This window comes from Delphinapterus leucas, chromosome X (genome assembly GCF_059928025.1).
Source record: "Delphinapterus leucas isolate spDelLeu-1000000601 "Yukka" chromosome X, BTC_Dleu_Yukka2, whole genome shotgun sequence".
Classification (NCBI taxonomy): domain Eukaryota; kingdom Metazoa; phylum Chordata; class Mammalia; order Artiodactyla; family Monodontidae; genus Delphinapterus; species Delphinapterus leucas.
This window is the reverse complement of record NC_143150.1, coordinates 112,952,641-112,973,865: the sequence shown is the minus strand read 5'-3', so window position 1 is coordinate 112,973,865 and position 21,225 is coordinate 112,952,641. Positions and strand designations below refer to the sequence as shown.

Below are 21,225 nucleotides of genomic sequence, written 5' to 3'. Positions count from 1 at the left end.
GAGCCTCCCTGTGACTGCCACTGTGAAAGCACAATGTCTACCCGCGGGAGGCAGGCACACAGGGAATATCACTGGACATAAGGATTCAGAGCAACTGCCACCCAGAATGTCAGCTGCCAAGGGATTCCAGTGAGGAGTGCAGTTTGTGCCTGGGAGGTTCACTGGGGCCCATTTGCTGGGCAGCCCTTGCTGCCAACTGGGGCACCTCAGCTCAGCCCAGGGCAGAGGTGTCAGGAAATAACACTCTCCCCGAGTTTCCTCTCCCAGTTCCTAAACTAAGAGACCCAGCTCAGGGCCTAGAATTCACTGAGGCTTTGTGGCTGCTTGTCCAATGATCAACATGGATCACCGAAGACGGCCTCGGGGTACAGGCCTCAGCCGAATCCCTGGGACTGAGTCCTGAATCCCCTGGGCCCCATTCCCCTTCCACTTAGAACTGGAGGCCAGAGAAGGAGAAGAAGGGGAGGTGCGAGGGCCACCTCACCCGAGGACTCCTAGCTACAGAACCATGGAAAGTGAAGAATTGACAGACAATGCTATGGGTAAGGACGTGCTTCCCCCACCCCCTGCCTACCCCCCTCAGCAAAAGAGAGGTGGCTTCCTCCTTTGCCCACAGGAAACAGGTCAGGAAACAAAAAGCAGAGCATGTAATGGGCAGGACTGGGCTGAGGGATGAGTTTGTAAAGGGCAGGTTTCCTATCTGCCTCAAAGGGTTGCCACAAAGAATAAGGATATAATATGTGAAAACAACCTGAAACTATGACAGGCTATCAGGAACATTAGGTGTTATTTACAAAATCAAGTGTTTACAATAGCAAATGCTCACCTTGTGCCAGGTGCTTTGGGAAACAAAGATGAATTCGACATCGATTTTGACCCCAAGGAGCAGACTGTGTAATAGAGGAAAGAAACTGTTAGGATGGCTTCTGTGGGATTCAGAAAGATGACAAGAGCTCACAGGAAAATAGAAGGGACCCTGGGGGCATAAAGGCTGCCGATGGCTTCTGTCTTTCTGGTGTGTGTTGTTTCTCCCCTCAGTTCTCATCTGCCATCTTAGCAAATGGGTGAGTGATGGGGTAATTGTCAGAAGATGGAACAATATCATGCCTGGGAGAAAGGGTTTTGTGGGAACTTATCAAGTCTTGATTTAAAAAAAATAATACACATCTTGAGACAGCCTGAAGTCACCAAACTGTGACTTTCCTGCCTGAGCTTCTTTCCCTTTGGAAGACAATAAATGGTCTCAAGATATTGCTTTTCAGGTTAGACTTTTCTTCTCTAAGTCTTCCCAGTACTTAAAAGGACTACAACTAGTCATGGCACCGTTCGCCAAGCTCACTGCAGGAAAAGGAGAATAAGTATCTGTTAAAGGTATAAAATGCAAGCCATTCAGAGGCAGAAGGGTTACTTTCAGGTTTTCGGGGAGGGGGTGGTTTGGGGGGGATGGTGTGCGGTAGTGAGGCTCTGTAGGAGAAGGGGGCGCGGAAGGATGAGAGGGTCTAAAACAGTACTGCGACTGCACGACCAGTCACTGGCAATGGCGGGAAGACTATCACAGCAATGGCGGGAGACCAGTCTCTGGCCAAGTTATGTGGAAGAGATGAGCCTGAAAGAATGAGGAGGCCCTAAAACATTGCTGAGGGCGAAGGCGAAGAGGGGCGGGAGCACGAGACCTGTCGCCATCAACGTCACAAAATGCTATACAGAGTTAGGCGTCGCTGGGCATCCTGGGCCTGCCCCCAGGGCACAGACGCAAACGCCTGTGGGGTGGAGAGTCTCGGGAGAGACGGAGGCAGGAGCCAAGGGCCTTCGGGCCACAAGCCCATCAAACTCTTCCGGGTCCTATAATGGGCAGAACTAGGGTGAGGGATGAGTTTGGAAAGGGTTGTCACAAGGAGTAAGGATAAAACATGTGAAAGCAACTTGAAACTATGACTGGCTGTCGGGAACATTAGGTGTTATTTACAAAATCAAGGGCTTACAAGGGCAGGCGCTAACCTTGCGCTAGGTGACTTGGGAAACAAAGATGAATTCCACATTGATTTTGACCCCAGGGAGCTGACGGTCTAGAGAAAACACAAACTGTTGGATGGCTTTCGTGGGATTCAGAAAGATGACAAGAGCTCACAGGAAGACAGAAGGGACCCTGGGGGCATAAAGGCTGCTGAAGACCCCTGTAAAGTGATGGGGTAATTATCTGAAGATGGAACTATACTGTGCTGGAACAAAGTTTGGTTTTCTGGGAACTTTTCAAGTGTTTAAAAAAAAAAAGACACCTTTAAGACAGGCTTAAGTCACAAAACTGCCTGTTTGCCTTGCCTGCTGAAGGAGAGTAAATGGTTAGGCCTTTCTTCTCCAAATTCTCCCAAGACTTGGGCTGCAACTAAGGGCGGGGATGGGGGGGGCGGGGAGTCATGGCGCTGTTCACACAGACCACTTCAAGGAAGAAACAAGTACTGTTAGAAGTATAAAGTGAAAGCTGTTCAGAGGCAGAAAAGTTCGTCTCACTTTTTTGCGGGGATGGTGTGCGGTGGCGAGGCTTTGTGGAAGAGATGACGTGAAAGGACGTCTAGCCCAGAGCACGGGCGGGAGCACAGGAGTCACGGGCGATGCCACACTCTGCAGAGTTAGGCTAAGCTCCCAGCCTTGGCCCGCCCCAGGGCGCATGCGCAAACGCCTGCAGAAGCGGAGCAGGCGGGGCTGACGCCCACGTGGCGGGGCGGGGTGGGGGGGGGGAGCCCGGGAAGCGAGGGACACGGGGAGCGGGGAGGGGCCGGGGGAGTGAGGAGGCGGGGCAGCTTTCTCTAGGCCGCGCTTCGGCTCTCGCGGGCGTCCGGCGCGGGATTGTAACTACCTGGCGGCGGGAGAAGTAGCTCTCGAGCCAAGGGACGTGCGACTACCCTCGGGTGGTCATGGAGGCGCGGCGGCCGCCGCTACCCGCGACGACTTCGGCCCCTGGCCGGAGCCGAAAGCTGCTGCTGCTGCCGCTGCTGCTGTTCCTGCTGCCGGCCAAAGCTCTACGGGGCTTGGACGCGGAGGAGAGGCCCCGAACCCGCGAAGAGGAGTGCCACTTCTACGCGGGTGGACAAGTGTACCCGGGGGAGGCGTCCCGGGTTTCGGTCGCCGACCACTCCCTGCACCTCAGCAAAGCCAAGAGTAGGTGGTGCCCTGCCAAGGCGGGGTGACCGGTGGCAGAGGGAGGCGGGAGGTGGGGAGGGCCAGGAGACACGTGTACCCTGGTTACGGTGGCTACCCGGGGGCCTGGCTTGGGCGGCACCCCCTGGGCTGCCTTCGGTCCCAGGGAGAGCCTGGCTCTCTCCTTGGGGGGTGGGGGGGATGGAAGGGGGTGCGAGGTGGGAAGAAAGGGATGGGTTCCACTAATCAGATTTTGGAAGAAGTAGTGGTTACCCCCGAAGCCACAGATGAGGGAAAGAGGATGGCACTGGTCCGGGGCTTGCAGGCGACGAGGATGTTGTGCAAACTGAAACACTTCCTCAAACATCGCAAAGAGCCTGCAGCACGTCGCGTCTGTTCTGCGATTTCGGGGAAGAATGCATTGATAAGCTGAATAATGATTCACAGACAGTTTGATTAAACAGAAAAGTGGCTAAACAAAATGCTCAGGAGGGCAAACGCTTCATTTTTCTTTTTTCTTTGATTGTTGTTGCATCTTATAAAGAAGACTATTAAAAGCCACCTTCCCAAAGACCTGTGTAGTTAATGGGTATCCTTTGTGTTTCTCAGAAATGAGGAACTTGTTACAGGGTATACTTTGGAGGCTCTTTGTACGGAAATGGGAAAAGGGAGGTTAGAAGTAATGCATTTGGGTTGATGATAAACCTCGTGGCAAATTTGTGTCCTGCCAGTTTGGCTTTTGATTATTTGCATTTCTGTCCAGTGTACACAACTAATGGCCACTTTCAGGAAGGACACATCAGACTAAGTAGATACTGAGAAAGTTGTGGCCTGCTGCATCTGAATGTTAAGATTAGCCCCAAAAAAGTGGCTAGGGGCTAAAGGATAAAGACTGTCCCTTACTCGCTTTTTTTTTTTTTTTTTTTGCGGTACGCGGGCCTCTCCCCGTTGTGGCCTCTCCCGCTCCGGAGCACAGGCTCCGGACGCGGCTCACGGGCCCAGCTGCTCCGCGGCACGTGGGATCCTCCGGGACCGGGGCACAAACCCGCGTCCCCTGCATCGGCAGGCGGACTCCCAACCACCGCGCCACCAGGGAAGCCCCCTTACTCGCTTTTAAGGAACTTGCTTTTCCTACTGACCATTTGGCATTCTGAAGATGTGTATTTGGCTTTTGTGGTACAGTTACAGAATGCTCCTTGCCCAGGTTCAGTGAAAAAAAGTAGTGCTTCACAATTATGAATCCCCAGTGTTAAATTGCATGTTGTTATGCCTTAGGATGGAGTGGGAGTGATAAATGAGAAAAACTGTTTCGCCTCCTTAAACATCTGCAGTTCTTTCCTCCTGAAAGTTATCTTTAGATTTTTGTTTTTAAAAAAGCTAGTGTTGCACTTCTAAAATCGTATTTCCAAGTCCCATTAGTTTTACTTGCCTGGGAAGATATTTTGAAATATGTCAGCCAGTTAAGTGTTTACTGGCATTACATATATTTTTCATAAGAAATCCCATCCAAGTCTGCACACGGAAGCAAAAAATAGTAGTAATAATAGATTTCCCTCTACCAGCAGACCTTTTCAAGTTTTAGGTATTTGCTATATTTCTCTCATGTGTAGGCTCATCTAGAATTAAAATTACAAGGACTTTTCACTCATAAAATGGAATGTTATGGCATTATTAAGTTCAGACTTTCAAATAATTTTTAGTAACATGAAAAACGTCATGATCTACTGCTCCCTTTTTTAAAAAGTGGGGCACAGGGCTTCCCTGGTGGTGCAGTGATTGAGAGTCCACCTGCTGAGGCAGGGGACACGGGTTCGTGCCCCGGTCCGGGAAGATCCCACATGCCACGGAGCGACTGGGTCCGTGAGCCATGGCCGCTGAGCCTGCGCGTCCGGAGCGTGTGCTCCGCAACGGGAGAGGCCACAACAGTGAGAGGCCCGCGTACCGGAAAAAAAAAAAAAGTGGGGCACAACGTGATCCAAATTTATGTGTTTAAAAAAGACTGGAAGGAAAGACATCAAAATGTTAACAGTAGTTAAATTATGGGGGTTATGGGGAGATGGGATTTAAATATTCTTCTTTATACTGCTGCATTTGCTTTATTAATTATATGATTTATATTCGGGACAATTTTTGTTTGTTTTTTTAATACATGCAAGGGTTTGCTTTGGGAATTCCATTTATAGATCTTAGCATACTGCATTCTTTTTGCTCTATAAACTGATGACAGTTTTTTTTGAACTAACACTGCAGTTCTTAAATCAAGAACCCAAAATTTCCCAAGGAAAAAAAAAAAAAAAAAGCAAGCAAGCAAGCCATATCCAGGATATGAGGGCCTGCCTTTCCACCACCTTGCCAACATTGTGTTATCATTTAACAAATCTTTCCTAATTTGCTAAGCCAAATAATAACAATAAAGTATTCTATCAGTGTTTAAAAAAGAAAAAAGAACCCAAAATTTCCAAAATCAAGATTTTCAGAACAGAATTTTTCAGTTTTATTGGTTTTCCCAATATGCTAAAATCATTAAGGACTATCATTGTAACATATTATTTTTTTAATTATAGTTAATTTATTATAGAAGATTTATTTTATTTGATTTTATTTATTTGGCCACGCCACACCACAGGGCGTGTGGGATCTTAGTTCCCCGACTAGGGAGTCTTAACCACTGGACCACCGGGGAAGTCCCTGTAACACATTGTTACAATTATAAACTCACACTTGAGTAGCATTTTAAGTAATGTATATAAAGCATATATAGTTCTGTATCCTTCTGCTATCTAATTCTCCCTCCTAGCCTTTACCAAATCATATCAAGATATTTCTGGCTCAAGATAAGGAATCACGTATTACATATTTTTTTGGGGGGGTTGTTTTTTACTCCATTTTACTAAAAATATGTTTTCAACTACAGTAAAATGAAAGCAAGCAATCCTCTGGTATTTCCTGAAATACATCCTTAGGAAAATAACCACTTTGGATCTAGAAACTTGGCCTCTTTATAAATTACCTTGCAAAATAGAAAATATTTCTCAATGATGAAATAAAAGATTATTCTTATAAATCTAAAAACAAAAAATAAAAAACAAAAAAAAAGTCAGCTGAGCTCTACAGTGTGCTTAGTGACATAGTCTATTTACATTGTGATGCAACTCCTTATCTGGGCAGGGACTGCTAGCCAACAGATCATGCCCCACCAGGCGTCTGCAGGCTACTCTTTGAGTAGCACTGTACATATGGGGTAGGAGTAAACACCTAACACTTCAGTTTAAGCAGGGTTCAAGCTAGACTCAGAGAACATGAACGTTTGTGTGAAATGTTCAGGGTATTTTTAATCCCTTCTTGCAATCAATCAAAAAACTAGTTTCTATTCTGCATACACAACAAATAAGGCACATAGTAGAAGGTGGGGGTGATTTTAAAACTCAGGATCCTTGTCCACTATAGGAAGTTTGCCACCTGAATAGAGAGAAAAACTAATGCCAAAAAAACCTACTTATACTTAGGCATTAATGATAAAGGCCCAATAAATGATCTGTGTAGACCACAAGAGCTCATACATGCAGCTGGGGGAAAAAGCTCTGAGGCGATCTGCCAAAGCTACAAGGTAGAGGGAAAATGTAAGCAGGTCTTTTTTTTTTTTTTTAACATCTTTATTGGAGTATAATTGCTTTACAATGGTGTGCTAGTTTCCGCTTTACAACAAAGTGACTCAGTTATACACATGTTCCCGTATCTCTTCCGTCTTGCGTCTCCCTCCCTCCCACCCTCCCTATCCCACCCCTCCAGGCGGTCACAAAGCACCCAGCTGATCTCCCTGTGCTACGTGGCTGCTTCCCACTAGCTAATCTATTTTACGTTTGGTAGTGTATATATGTCCATTCCACTCTCTCACTTTGTCCCAGCTTACCCTTCCTCCTCCCCATATCCTCAAGTCCATTCTCTAGTAGGTCTGTGTCTTTATTCCTGTCTTACCCCTAGGTTCTTCATGACATTTTTTTTCTTAAATTCCATATATATGTGTTAGCATACGGTATTTGTCTTTCTCTTTCTGACTTACTTCACTCTGTAGGACAGACTCTAGGTCTATCCACCTCATTACAAATAGCTCAATTTCGTTTCTTTTTATGGCTGAGTAATATTCCATTGTATATATGTGCCACATCTTTATCCATTCATCCAATGATGGGCACTTAGGTTGTTTCCATCTCCGGGCTATTGTAAATAGAAAAGAACATCATATATTTTTCTTTCTTAGTTTCCAAGCCAGCACCTTATTGGGAAGGAACAGCTGTGATAAATGGAGAATTTAAGGAGCTGAAGTTAACTGATTATCGTGGGAAATACCTGGTTTTTTTCTTCTACCCACTTGATTTGTAAGTAATACATGTACATAGCAGCTAGTAAAACCTCAGTCATTATCAGTCATTATTCAACAACATCAAATAGTTAGAAATTATTTTATTTAGCACTTGTTCTTAAAGGGAAAACTGAGATGAGTTTTTTCAAGAAGGTAACATCTTGAATATATTTCAGAATCATAAACCATTGATCCCAGTACTTATATCTACATGATTGTGTTATCAAAATGTAATCATTAGAGGAAAGCCACATTTATATTCATTAAGCTATACTTACTAAGGCAAGAAAATGGACTGAGAATATTTTAGAAAGCATTTAATTGCAAGACTTATGCCACAAATCTGTTTCTCTGTTAACTTGAATGTTTATATGCCTTTTTCTCTGGTGATGCCATTTAACTATGGTTTTACTATTTTTATTCTTTGCTACATCTGTTGCTTTTCTGTGATTTGAACATTTTCCTGAAAATACTGGATATGCTTAAGGAATAATACCTATTAATATAAATTATGGTTATGGGGGTAGTTCTCTTACTTTAACTCTGGCAGTGAGCACTTTTGTAGATAGAAAGTTGACTCAAAGTAAATACTCTTGGAACTTTAGTCACATTGAGGATTTAACTTTGAGTGTTTTTCAAATTCCATGAAAGTGAAAAGATACCAAAGAGAGTTATCCCAACTTTTATCTTTTATGTTTGAATATATTTTTTGGTTACAAAAGTAAATAGAAGATTCTTCTGTCTTTGCCACTGTATATTAAGGTCGTTTTTACATTAGGAGTAATCTAGAACTAAGTAAATATATTTTAAACTTGCAGGGAGGATATACTTAAGCTCATATCTTTAGGTTGTCTCTAGGCCAGAGGTCAGCAAAGTTTTTCTGTACAGGGCCAGATAGTAAATATTTTAGTCTCGAAGTGATCTTCATTGCAACTACTCAATTTTGCCTTTGAAGCACAAAAGTCATAGACAATAATGAATGAGTGTTGTTGTGCTCCGTTGAAAGTTTATTTACAAAAAATAAGATAGGCCAGATTTGGACTGTGAACTGAAGTTTGCTGACCCCTACTCTAAATCCAAATCGAATTCTCATAAAAATTTGTACATTGAGGCTAAAACAAATCATGAATCTGCATAATATGTAATATTTTAAATTAGTAAGAACTTGCTTCTTTCTAATCAACTTGTACTATGGCTTGACTAGCTAAAATGTATTATATAACTTAACTTCAAATAGAAACCAGAAGTAGAAATTTTAATATATATAAAATGATAGGCCTTCTAAATTCATGCTGTAAAACTGAAAAGCAACACATATATTAAATATATTTGATGCTAAACCTGAATTTTGAAATTAGTGTAACATAGACAAATATGCTGTTTCTCCAGTGTTATTTAAAACTCCATAATGAATAAGATATATCTAATTAGAGCATGATGTTAGCAGTGGTCTTCTGGGGCAAGGAGCTGAGAGAGCTTCTTTCTGTTGTTTCTGTGTAATGCCTGCCGGACTGGGCCTGGTTAGAGAAGGAAGAATCCTGGGACATTTGCCACAGTCTGCAAGGAAGAAAGTCAGAATTCTTCCGAGATTCTGCAGAATTTCAGTTTTCTGCCTAAACTTTAAGTTGGGCCAGTGTGTCTCTAGGTAGCATTTCTTGGAATAATAGGAAGGAGGGCAGGGGCCGATCATTCCTACCTTTTGGAAAATATTAAAAATACATTCATAGGCCAGGTTTCCAGGGACATAACCTGGATTAGAATTGTCTGCTTGCATATGGCAGTCCTCCACTCGAACAACTGAAACATTTGAAAAGCCTGTATTGGGCTGTGGTAGGAACTTGTTGTCCTGTAAGTCTGTTTTTCAAACTTTCTTGACGATGACACATGGTAGGAAATACATTTTTCATTGCCGCCCAATACACTTATACATACAAGGTAATATTTAGTCCGTATGCACCGGTATAGTCATGCTCCTTAAAATACTGAACAACTTCCATACCAACGCCCTCCCCAAGTTGCCCCTCCCACCTAGTCCCTTTCAGAAACCTCCAGAGAGAGCTAAAGCCAACCTTGAGTTAAGGTGGTTAAATATTTTTAATATCACTCCTGAATACACACATATATATGCACTTATATATAAATATATATGCGTTATAACTTACCCTTACTGTGTGTGATATATGTGTGATCATACTTTCTATTTCACTTTTTTAAAATGTTGGTTGGAACTCAATAAATTGGCTTAAGGAGTCCCTATCACTGCTTGAAAAATACTACCCTAAGGTAATATTCTCTAAATGTGCCCTTCTGACAACAGGACTGGGAGACGAGGTAGTAAGTAGAAGAGGACCTTATCAAGAAAGGGAGAGGGGTGGGAGAGTATTTCCTCATCTCCAAAATAGAGATAGATGCATCTAGCTCATAGGGTTGGCATAGGAAGGTTAAAAAAAAATAGTGAAACAATGTAAAATTTGTATTGATCCTTTGAAAGCTATAAAGCACTATATAAAGTATTATTGAATAAAAGCTAATAAAATGGGGGATGCTGCCATAAGGGAGAAGAGAACATTGGTTGACCACTGATCCATTAAGTTATAAAAGTAAAGTTTATCAAGATGTAATTGGGAACTCTGTACTTTTTAAATTAGATTTGATCAAATAACCATTTTTTTAGACTACTCCCATCTTGAGAAGCTTCATATATAAAATTGTTCTTAATGTGTGTTTTTATATACTAAAGGTGTTTATAAAAACAAAATCATTTGAAACTAAGTATATGTGTATTTTGAGAATAATTTTTTTTTTTAACTTTCAGCACTTTTGTGTGTCCAACTGAAATCATCGCCTTTGGTGATAGAATTGAGGAATTCAGATCGATAAATACTGAAGTGGTAGCATGCTCTGTTGATTCACAGTTTACCCATTTGGCCTGGTCAGTATCTTAAACTTAATATTTGTAGGGAAAAAATGGACATACTCTTAAATTATGGGCAGACAACTCTTAACATGACAGGAATATAGAGGAGCTCCAGTGGCACAATCAGTTAGTGCATGGTACTTCTATGACAGGAATATAGTTATTTATCAGACAGTTCAGGAATAAATTTATCTGAGAGCTGCTAGTTCAATGAAGGTACAGTAAAAATGCTTAAGGATTTTATAGGACATTTCAAATTTTGGGGAAAAAAAGTTAAATTCAAAAGATGTAATATCCATAGCAAAAACCACTGAATTGTATGATTACTTTATTATCATAAATTGGGTAACCTTAACCTGGAGAAATAAAATCTAAAATACTATGTCTCTCTGTTACCCAGTTGTCTAGTATTAAGTCAAACTCAAAATAGCTTTTATCATTACTTTTTAAGAAGCAATGATTTTTTAAATTAATGCTTTAAATAATTTTTAAAAATTCATTAAACATGAAAAGATGCTCTGCCTAATTAATTGCAGAGAATTTACAATAAAATGACAAGAGATGCCATTTTTTTCCTCTGTCTGGCCAAGAGTTCAAATATTTAAGAATTTCATCCAATGTTGATAAAGGTGTGAAGAAATGGTACTTACACAAACACAGTTGATTCAGCATTTCTGGAGAGCAGTTAGGCAACATGTTTCAAACATTGAAATGTTCATGTTGATGTGAGTTTTGTTTTATAAATTTATTTATTTATTTACTTTTGGCTGTGTTGGGTCTTCGTTGCTGAGCACGGGCTTTCTCTGCTTGCAGCGAGCGGGGGCTACTCTTCGTTGTGGTACGCAGGCTTCTCACTGCGGTAGCATCTCTTGTTGCGGAGCATGGGCTGTAGGCTCGCGGGCTTCAGCACGCAGGCTCAGTAGCTGTGGCTCATGGGCTCTAGAGCTCAGGCTCAGTAGTTGTGGAGCACGGGCTTAGTTGCTCTGTGGCATGTGGGATCTTCCCGGACCAGGGCTCGAACCCATGACCCCTGCATTAGCAGGCGGATTCTTAGCCACTGCGCCACCAGGGAAGTCCCTAATGTGAGTTTTTAATAGCATCCATAATTTTGTTCACAAAATTTTTGCACAATAAAGATTGTGCAGAATTATTTTGCTTTTAAAATTTAACATTCAATTCATTAAAGTAACAAAGTCAAAACAGGTTTTTCTCCATTTACAATTATGTATATAAATATATATACATGAATGTATTTGTATATATAACTGTAAATGTATATAAATTATAATTGTAAATTATACATACACACATATATGTATGTGTGTATATGTAAGTAAAAGTTTAATTGGTTCAGGAGCTACAATTTAAATTTAATTTACATTTCCTTAAGTAATTGATTCTCAAGTATTTTAAGATGCAGTTATATATTTAATATATTTAAGCATCTCAGTCTTCAGACACACTTTCCCAAGAACTTAATTCTTGCAAATCTAATAAATAAATAGGTGTGTCTTAAGTCCTTTTAAAATGTTTCTTTACTAGTTATAAACTAAAATTTCAGATTACACATTTCGAATTGGAATCATAAAGTGAATCTGTTATTTTAACATGCCAAATCTCTTAAACATTATAATTTAGTATACAAATATATACTGATTATTTCTTAATATAAAAATACTAAAACTATGGTTTGAATTTGCTTCATCATTTCTATAGTAATTCTAAATCTTTGCAGGATTAAAACACAAATCCACTAAGGAGAAAGTTATGTCATCCCAAATAATTTGGGATTGCTTTCCCAAGGAATTTTGGGGGATACATTCTCAGCTGGATAGGTTTCATATCAACCAGAGATTTCTACTTGGATGTCAGAACTGCGGCTGCAAACATCTGGAGCCACAGTTCCCTGTTTCCTAACGGCTACGTCAGTGTCCTACCATGAGGGCCCCAACCCACATCCTCCAGTTTCAAGTTGCAGAATACTTAAATCTGAAGACTGATGAGTCTGAGATTACAGCTAACTTCCTTGCTGCTTCAAGTGGACTTGGCATTTCTTGTCTCTCAGAATATTAAAATGCCATCCAGTTGTATCGTGCTTATCTCACAAGGCTTTGTCTTGCAATCACAATTCTAAGGTTATGCTTATGACAGTGCATATCCTTTGATCCATAATTCCACTTCTAGGAATTAATCAGACAAGTATACAAAGTTGAGAATTATCAGGATTTTCCAGCAGTGTTTATAAAAGCAAAAAAAAATGCAATCAGTTTAAATGACTGTCAGTAGAGATTAGTAACATATATTATGTCTGTACATTAAAAATGTGATGTATATCTCCATATTTAGTGTTTAAAGGATATGAATATATTGTTAAGGGGAGGGAGAGGCAAGAAAAATAGAATGTATATTAGCCTGTCTTTGTTAGAGAATGTGTGTGTTGTGTGTTTGTGTGCATATGCAAAGAAAGAGTGCTGTTTTAATATATGCCATTTACTTAACCCTGAAAGGTAAATTTTCTGTTACAGGATTAATACCCCTCGAAGACAAGGAGGACTTGGGCCGATAAGCATTCCACTTCTTTCAGATTTGAACCATCAGATCTCAAAGGACTATGGCGTATATCTGGAAGACTCGGGCCACACTCTTAGGTACCTTTCAGTGGTTTTACATTATGACAAATATGAATATATTTGTAATCCTCGTTGAAATGGAGTTAGAAGATACAAGGTTTGATCAAGAAATATTTGCTCTGTTTGCAAAAATGTTGTAGATACCGTTAAAAATAATTGGTAAGTGCCCAACTTAAGCTATGTGAGTGTCACAGACTGTTAGAGCCAGAAGATTATTTAGAGGTCTTTGACCAACCCTGTCATTTTACATAAAAAACAGATTCAGAGTTCCATGGACTTAGCCAAAGTTACTACAGTTAATTGCAGAGCCCAGACATGAACCCAGGTCCCCAAATGGTTTGTCCATTTCTTTCTCCTCTTTTCCAAACTGACTCTAGTAATGGTTTTTCTAAATACAAGTATCATAGTATTTATTTAACAAACCTGTGTCTTTGGAGTAGGAAAAATTAAGGAGATATTTTACCCAACAACCCTCATTGAGTTACTTGAGTTAATAAATACTGATAGAATTCTTTGGAAAAAAGGGCAACTTCAGCTTGAAACAGTTTTAATTTTCTTATATATTGTTGATTTGCTTTGCAGTGCTGAGTTTTTTTAATGTTTTATGTGAAGGTGTCAGTATTTTATAATCCTGTGGGTTTCATACAACAGCTTTATTGAGATACAATTCACATACCATACAACTCACCCATTTAAAGCATACAATTCAGTGGTTTTTAGCATATTCACAGGTGATGCAACCATCACCACAATCAATTTCAGAACATTTTCATTGCTCCAAAAAGAAATCCCATCCCCATTAGCAGTCACTGCCCGTTTCACCCAGTCCCCCTCCCCTAGCCCTACACAACCACTAATCTACTTTATGTCTTTCGAGTTGCCTATTCTGGACATTTCATAGAAATGGAATCCTACAGTATCTGCTCTTTTATGACTAGCCTCTTTCACTTAGCATAATGTTTTCAAAAAAGGTTCATCCATATTGTATCATGTGTCACTACCAAGTTCCTTTCTCTTTTTTTTTTTTTTTTTTGTACTTGCCAAGTCTGTAATGGTTTCTGCCTAGAGTTTATTACTGAGTTAACTCCCGAAGAGTAAATATGCCACTAAAAAGATTGAGGCACTTTTAAAATTTAGAATTATTTGAACATTAGCCAAGTAAAATTATCTAATATTAGCTATTTTATGTGATTTGAACCAATAGTTTGTTTTTTTAATTTTTTATTTTCATCAAAGTAATATATGCACATAGTTTTTAAAAGTCACATTTTCTTAAACAGCCCTCTCCTTACTCTTAGCCCTGCTTCATGGAGGAAGCTACTTTCAGCCCTTTAGCTACTGCTTGCATTATTTGACTCCATATTTCTAAATAGTATCTTATATAATACATCTCCTGGATATATCAATTTTGGTATTATTTTTCATGGTAAATAGGACTTTATCTTTCTTACATCATCCCCAAATTAATTTTCCCAGTATAATGTGTCACAGTTTTGGATTAAGTCAATATTCAGTGTTTATATAAATATTATTCACTGCTAAGCTTTTAAGTGTAGTGTGCTGAAGATTACCTTCCCCCGTGGCAAATTTTTTTATTTTCTTGTAGCTAATAAACTACTTCATTTCTTTCATTCCCTTAGTTTTCTATATATCCATCACTAATTATTCCTAAATTCCACACCTGGATTGTAACCCCTCTAAGTACTGCATTTTTCCTCTGTAAGTTTTTTTCCTCCATCCTCCTGCTTCCAGTCAGACTGATGGCTCGCTAGGCCTGCTACATAGCTGTTGTCCTAGCACTTTCTGCACCAGCATCCTGGGACGTTCCTTCACCTCTTCTCTATTAGATACCCAATTTTCTGGCTCCCATGCCTGCCTGCCTTCTTTATGTAATTCTTTGTTATGGTGAAGCACATCCTCATAGCTTCCTAATACAAGGTCATTGGAAGGTAAAATGCTTGAGGGCCTTCTGTGTCTGAAAATGTTTTTATTCTGCTCTCATGCTTGATTAATAATGTGGCTGGGTGTAGAATTCTAGATTGAGAGGCATTTTCCTGTGGACATTTGAAAGCATTGCCCTGATACCTTTAGCTTCTGGGGCTGTTATTGAGATGTCTGCTGCCATTTTAATTTCATACTTTTTGTAAGAATGACCTGTCTCTGTTCTGTGGAAGAGACATATATACATATTACACCAAGTATGGCAAATGCCTTAGTCTCATAGTCTACCAAAGAAGCAGTTCACACAATCAGAACAGAAAACAGAAGCTACAATTTGCTACCAAAGAAAAGGCAGATTTGTTTTTGTGTGGTGTGTGTTGGTATGATGTGCCTTACAGAGGCAAGGTCAAAATTTCCCATCAGGGTCACTTACTTCAGAACAGACTTGATCACCTTTGATGAGAATTTTCAACTGTAAAAGTAGTACATGAAAGGATACCCATATGAGTAGTAATTAACAATTTTGCCTGAGTTTGGCCAAGTTGATCTGGTCTAAGGAGATTGAGCCCTAGTTAGTTCAGATGTTGAGTTGCTCATTCAAAAAAGGTGTTGTAGAATGAGGAGGAACACTTCAGTAATGTTTAACATGATTATGGAATAAGATTTCATGTAATAGATATGTAATGCCATGTATTTCTACTAAATATATATATCTCATCATTATTTTAATACTTGTACACAAGCAATTAGCCCTAGTACCCGAGATCCTTTTCTAATCCAAAGTAAGTATTGGGTTGAAATCCATATTGACTGAAATAAATAGATAGTAAAATCCTTTGACAATTTTTATCTCTAGTATACTTTAACTCTTAAAGTGCCACCCTGATCTCAATAGCAGGTCTTTTAGGTCGAACTATCTCATTATTCCCCAGGCCTTAGTAGTGAATCACATATAGAAAGATTCAGAAGGAAAGGCAACTTCATATTGGTGACTTTGTCTTTTTCCACCACTGAAAAAGGAAATACAAAGACATTCTAAACAGCCAGTGATAAGAAACATGGATCACTCCTTCACCCAAAGGAAAGCTTTGCTAGGTAGTTTAATCATTTCATTTACAGTACAATCCCAAACCTAGTACACGTCAAGATTCAACTGATAATACTACAGTACATTTCATAGACAAAAACAAATTATTAAAGCTACCGTTTAACAGTGATAATCCCAAAATATACAGTAGATAAGTGTGGGTATGGGGGTGTGTGCATGTGCATACCAGTCAAGTAGGTAAGTAGAGAGTTTTTGGTTCTGTATAACATCCTTCTGTGTGAGCGGTACAGGGATTCATGTTAACTAATATTTTTCTTGACTGAGAACAGATGTCCTCACCTTTACCATTCTTATGTTTTACAGAGGTCTCTTCATTATTGATGACAAAGGAATCCTAAGACAGATTACTCTGAATGACCTTCCTGTGGGTAGATCTGTGGATGAGACACTGCGTTTGGTTCAAGCATTCCAGTACACCGACAAACATGGAGAAGGTGCCCTTCCCTTCTAACCATCATAGCCTCTTGATTTTTTAGTTTGAGAGATACTAGCATAATTAGTTTGGTTTCTTATCTTACAAGTAATTTTCATGGTTCCAAGTCTTCTGATTGTTTTCAGATTATTAGGTCTTTTAAGCAGATCAAATTATAATTTAAAGTGCTTTTAACAAAATATCACTAATATTTTCTACTTACTGAATACGATGGACAAAATATTATTTTCATAGTCCTTTTGGTTAAGCTCAGAGAAGTTTCTGCTACTGTAATTTTTCAAATTATGTTTCTATAAACTTAAAATGCACCAGCCAATCTGGCAGTATCTAGTAACGTAGGTTTTATTTGCATGTTTACATTATTTGATTTAGCTTTTTTTCCTCAAAGTAATTCAGAAATCCTTAAGGTTATTCAGTATCACACTGGTAACCTGTCATTTCATCCTTTCACTTCAAGTTTTTGTAGTAGCCAAATGGAAAAGGTCAGATCTTCTTAAAATAGAACACATGTTACATATTCCTTTCAAACGTGTAACTCAGTGCCTGAGTCAGGGTGCACTCTAAATCAAGGGGAAATCCTACCTTCCAAATAATGTTAAAGTCTTTTTTGACAAACAGTGAACCATGGCATCAGTACAAAATACTGCAGGACATAGCAGATAAGCTTAAGGGAATGTACATTCAAGGAATTTTTGCTGTACCAAGACCTTTCAGTTTACCAGATTCCCAAACTTTCCAACTGTATTACAGGAACACTCAATTTGGTTTCTTCTATTGTAAATGTAACTAAACATAATTGACAAAAGTGAAAATAGATTAGCTGCCTGCTGATAAGCTCCATGACTAAAATTTCTGGCTGCAAGCCAGTAAGCTAACAGAAGTCAACTGTCCTGTAGCAATGTTCTCATTAATATAGGCTCTATTTTCAGTTTCATTTGGAAAAAGAAAACACAAGAGCTGCTAAAGAGAACTGAGCTCTGTTTTTAAACTGTCTTTTGCCAATTTTTGTTTCTTTCAGTCTGCCCTGCAGGATGGAAACCTGGTAGTGAAACAGTAAGTCAAATTGATTTTTCTGTTAAGAGGATGGCTGGGGCAAAAAAAAAAACCAAAAAGCCAACCCTAGGATAATCTTTCCTTGTAAAAGAACTCCCTTGATTTTGTAAATGAAGTAAACATTGCTAGGCAGAACTCATAAGACTAGACATTCTTTGGACTGTACGGAGAGTAGCTGCAACTGGGAAAGCAGAATATGGGCCCTGACGCTGTGAATTTTAAAGCCAAGTATACAGAGAAAGATACCATTAAAAAAGGGGAGGGCGACAGTGGAGACGTGGTAGAATCAATTCAGGGCAAAGAAGACAGTCACAAGCAAAACCCTCAGTGTATATTAAAAGCTTTTAAGAAAATCTGGCTTACTGGGGGCAGACACCAAAAACAATGGGAACTACGAACCTGCAGCCTGTGAAAAGGAGACCCCAAACACAGTAAGTTAAGCAAAATGAGAAGACAGAGGAACACACAGCAGATGAAGGAGCAAGGTAAAAACCCACCAGACCTAACAAATGAAGAGGAAATAGGCAGTCTACCTGAGAAAGAATTCAGAGTAATGATAGTAAAGATGATCCAAAATCTTGGAAACAGAATGGAGAAAATACAAGAAACGTTTAACAAGGACCTAGAAGAACTAAAGAGCAAACAAACAATGATGAGCAGCACAATAAATGAAATTAAAAATTCTCTAGAAGGAATCAATAGCAGAATAACTGAGGCAGGAGAACAGATAAGTGACCTGGAAGATAAAAGCGTGGAAATAACTACTGCAGAGCAGAAGAAAGAAGAAAGAATGAAAAGAATTGAGGACAGTCTCAGAGACTTCTGGGAGAACATTAAACACACCAACATTTGAATTATAGGGGTCCCAGAAGAAGAAGAGCAAAAGAAAGGGTCTGAGAAAATATTTAAAGAGATGATAGTTGAAAACAATCAGATTAATTAACAAATCCATCATCTCACAGTTAGCCTTTTTTGTGTGGGGTGAGAAGGCTTAAGATCTACTCTTCTAGCAAATTTCAGGTATACCAACAGTATTAACTATAGTCAACCGTGCTGTGCATCAGCTCCCCAGAACTTATTCATCCTAAAACTGAAGGCTTACACCCTTTGACCAGCGTCTCCCCATTTCCCCCAGCCCCAGCCCCTGGCAACCACCATTCTACTCTGTTTTTATGGGCATTCATTCAACAGACATTCCTTGAGCACCTGCTATATGGCAACTGTTCGAACTTGGATGATAGCCAGATGATACTTACTAGTGAACACCATAGCCAATGTTCCAGCCCTCAGAGTTACGTTCTAATTTCAGTTGTGGCCAATGCTTTTAGAAACAGGTTGATGGCAGTTGGTGAGACAGTGCCTGGGATGGGGATAAAGTGGTCAGGAAAGACTTTTCAGATGATATTTGAGCTGAAACGTGAGTGAAGAAAGGGAGCCAGTCGTGCATGGAGCCATGCAGAAAGAGCATCAGGGGCAGAGGCCCTGAGGCCGGTAGCGGCTCAGCGTGGCGGGGGAGCAGAAAGGGTTGGCGCGGGCAGAACGCTGAGCTGTGGGAATGGGAGAGGACGCCAGTGTCCCAGTGCACGGAGGGTTGGAGTTCCATGAGTTGACTGAGCAATGTGGAGTCCCTCGTGACCACAGGGAGGGCAGCAGGTGGTTTGAGGATAGGGCAAGAAGGAAAGAAGGAAAGAAAACAGCTGGAGGGGGGGTGTAGGATCAGAAAAGGTTTGGTGGTGGCGTTTCTTTGAAGACAGATGAATTTTTCATCTCCATTGCACAGGCCTCCTGATTTGTCTCCCCGACCTCAGTTTCTCTCCTCTCCAACACATGTCATTCTGCAGACCAGAACCTCTTAGTGGCTCTGCAGTACAAAGTCCTCATGCTCGGGCACAGCCTTCAAGCTTCTGCATTCTCTCTTTCCACTGCCTCTCCCTGGTCATCATCCCATGATTCACACACGCACACATGCTATGCTCCCACCAAATCACGTGACTCATCTTTCCCCAAACTAAGCCCTACTCTGTCACGCTTTTGTGCCTTTGCTCAGGTCTTTCTTTCTGTAGCCTGGAGTACCTCTCTCCCCTTCCCTAAATTCCCCAAATTCTTCTTTCAATACCAACTTAAATGCTACTTCCACTCTGAGGCCTTCCCTGATGCCATCTCAGCCTCTGTTGAGTCACAGAGCCTGTGTCCTAGTTTTGTGTGTTGCATCAAAAGCAGTTATGTACACGTACATCTTCCCCACGTGCTTGTACGAGCCTCCAAGGCGGGGACTTCGGTGGTTACCACTGGATCCCCCACCGTGCAGCATACTGTGGCACCCAGTTGTTATGCCATAAATACTCTTGAATTGAAGTGGAATGCAGAGAGATTATACATTGGCAAAGACAAAATACTGGAGTGATGCCTGAAATTAGGTAACATTTATTTTATGCTGAAGAAAATGCATATAGAACTATCATAAGCTGATTACAATAAAGTACAAGGTTATTTTTTTATATAGGGATAAATGTACTTTACCTGTAACTAGCAAGTAACAGTTAATGTGAGAAGTTAGAAACCTAGGAGGTTTCTAAGGCTGTAACGCTCTAGGAGGGAACACTTTTTCTTTCAGAGTATTTGTCCATTCACTAAATAGGTACTCACGTTGTTTTTAGAGTACTTCTTTTACTTTGCGGTTTGAGATTAAAAGGTTACAGTTCTGGACCTCCAAGCAATCCATTTGAACCCACTGCCCCCTTTTCAGGTTGTAGCATACCATCACTTCATCAGCAGATAATTTTAAAAATACATTAACATCTGTAGCCATGCTCTCTCAACATGTTTGATTTTACACCATACCTGAAGATGCCATGAAAGCCTGGTGGCAAAGAGAAGAGCTGTAAGTAAATTTGAGGTGCTTGAGTACAGATGTTAATTTACTAGCAAATTATCTGCCTTCTGGGAGAGCTGAGATTAGCAGGACAAATCCAGTTTTTCCTAAATATATATGATATAATTTGGTACACAAAATAATCTTTATCTTTAGTCAAGAGATAAGCAACTAATGTCAGACTACTGTTGATATACTTTGGCTTTTAAAATGAATAATTTGCTTTTTTTCTTTAACAGATAATCCCAGATCCAGCCGGAAAGTTGAAGTATTTTGATAAACTGAACTGAAAAATACTTCCTCGGGTCATGATGTTTGAAACTTCTCAGTAAAGTTCATTGTTTTATTACCACATTGTGTTGCAGTAGTAATTTCTTGAATAATATGAAAATCCATGTCAGGGTCCAAAGATATTTAGTGTTTGGTAGACACTGATGCCAAAAGGTAGGCAGTTATTCTCTATCTTTCCAAAATACAAAAATGTCAGACTGACTCAAACTCGTAACAAGAGTAATAACTAACATTTATGGAGTACATGCCATCTACCAGGCATTGTGTTAGGAGGTTAGGTGTATTATTTCACTTAATTCTCACAGGAACTCTTTGAATTCTTTATTTTACAGATAAGGAAACAGCTAGCTAGCAAAGGTAGACTCAGTCTTTGAACCCAGACAGACTAATTTCTAGTTCCGGGGCTGTTACCACTCCACTGTGGCTCACCTCTCTGTACCTTTGAGGGTGGCAGGAAAGAATAGGTTGTGAGCACAGTCACCTTC

The 21,225-nt window shown here is 40.2% G+C and overlaps 2 protein-coding genes across 2 annotated transcripts in view; one reads left to right on the top strand and one right to left on the bottom strand.

Annotated features, from left to right (window-relative positions):
• The window catches only part of LOC111167506 (uncharacterized), a 247,214-nt gene extending 244,532 nt beyond the window's left edge, over nt 1-2,682 (bottom strand). Inside the window, exons 1-2 of the mRNA XM_089904681.1 lie at nt 2,509-2,682; nt 827-890 (exon numbers count right to left, since the gene is read on the bottom strand). Of these exons, the coding sequence (XP_089760807.1) occupies nt 827-890; nt 2,509-2,667 (223 nt within the window). The 5' untranslated portion in view covers nt 2,668-2,682. The remainder of the gene's footprint in view (nt 1-826; nt 891-2,508) is intronic.
• A 127-nt stretch (nt 2,683-2,809) lies between these two features.
• On the top strand, nt 2,810-20,803 carry PRDX4 (peroxiredoxin 4). The gene is made up of 7 exons (XM_022560476.2): nt 2,810-3,156; nt 7,394-7,511; nt 10,311-10,427; nt 12,938-13,060; nt 16,395-16,525; nt 17,543-17,577; nt 20,689-20,803. Exons 1-7 carry the CDS (start codon nt 2,913-2,915, stop codon nt 20,737-20,739), a joined length of 819 nt encoding a protein of 272 aa, XP_022416184.1. The 5' UTR covers nt 2,810-2,912; the 3' UTR covers nt 20,740-20,803.
• The last annotated feature ends 422 nt before the right edge of the window (nt 20,804-21,225 follow it).

Excerpts from the sequence above, each read along its gene's own strand:
- PRDX4 (XM_022560476.2), top strand. The coding sequence starts at position 2,913 with ATGGAGGCGCGGCGGCCGCCGCTACCCGCGACGACTTCGGCCCCTGGC. Across the intron at positions 7,512-10,310 it reads TTCTTCTACCCACTTGATTT|CACTTTTGTGTGTCCAACTG; the intron begins GTAAGTAATACA and ends TTTAACTTTCAG. Across the intron at positions 13,061-16,394 it reads GACTCGGGCCACACTCTTAG|AGGTCTCTTCATTATTGATG; the intron begins GTACCTTTCAGT and ends TATGTTTTACAG.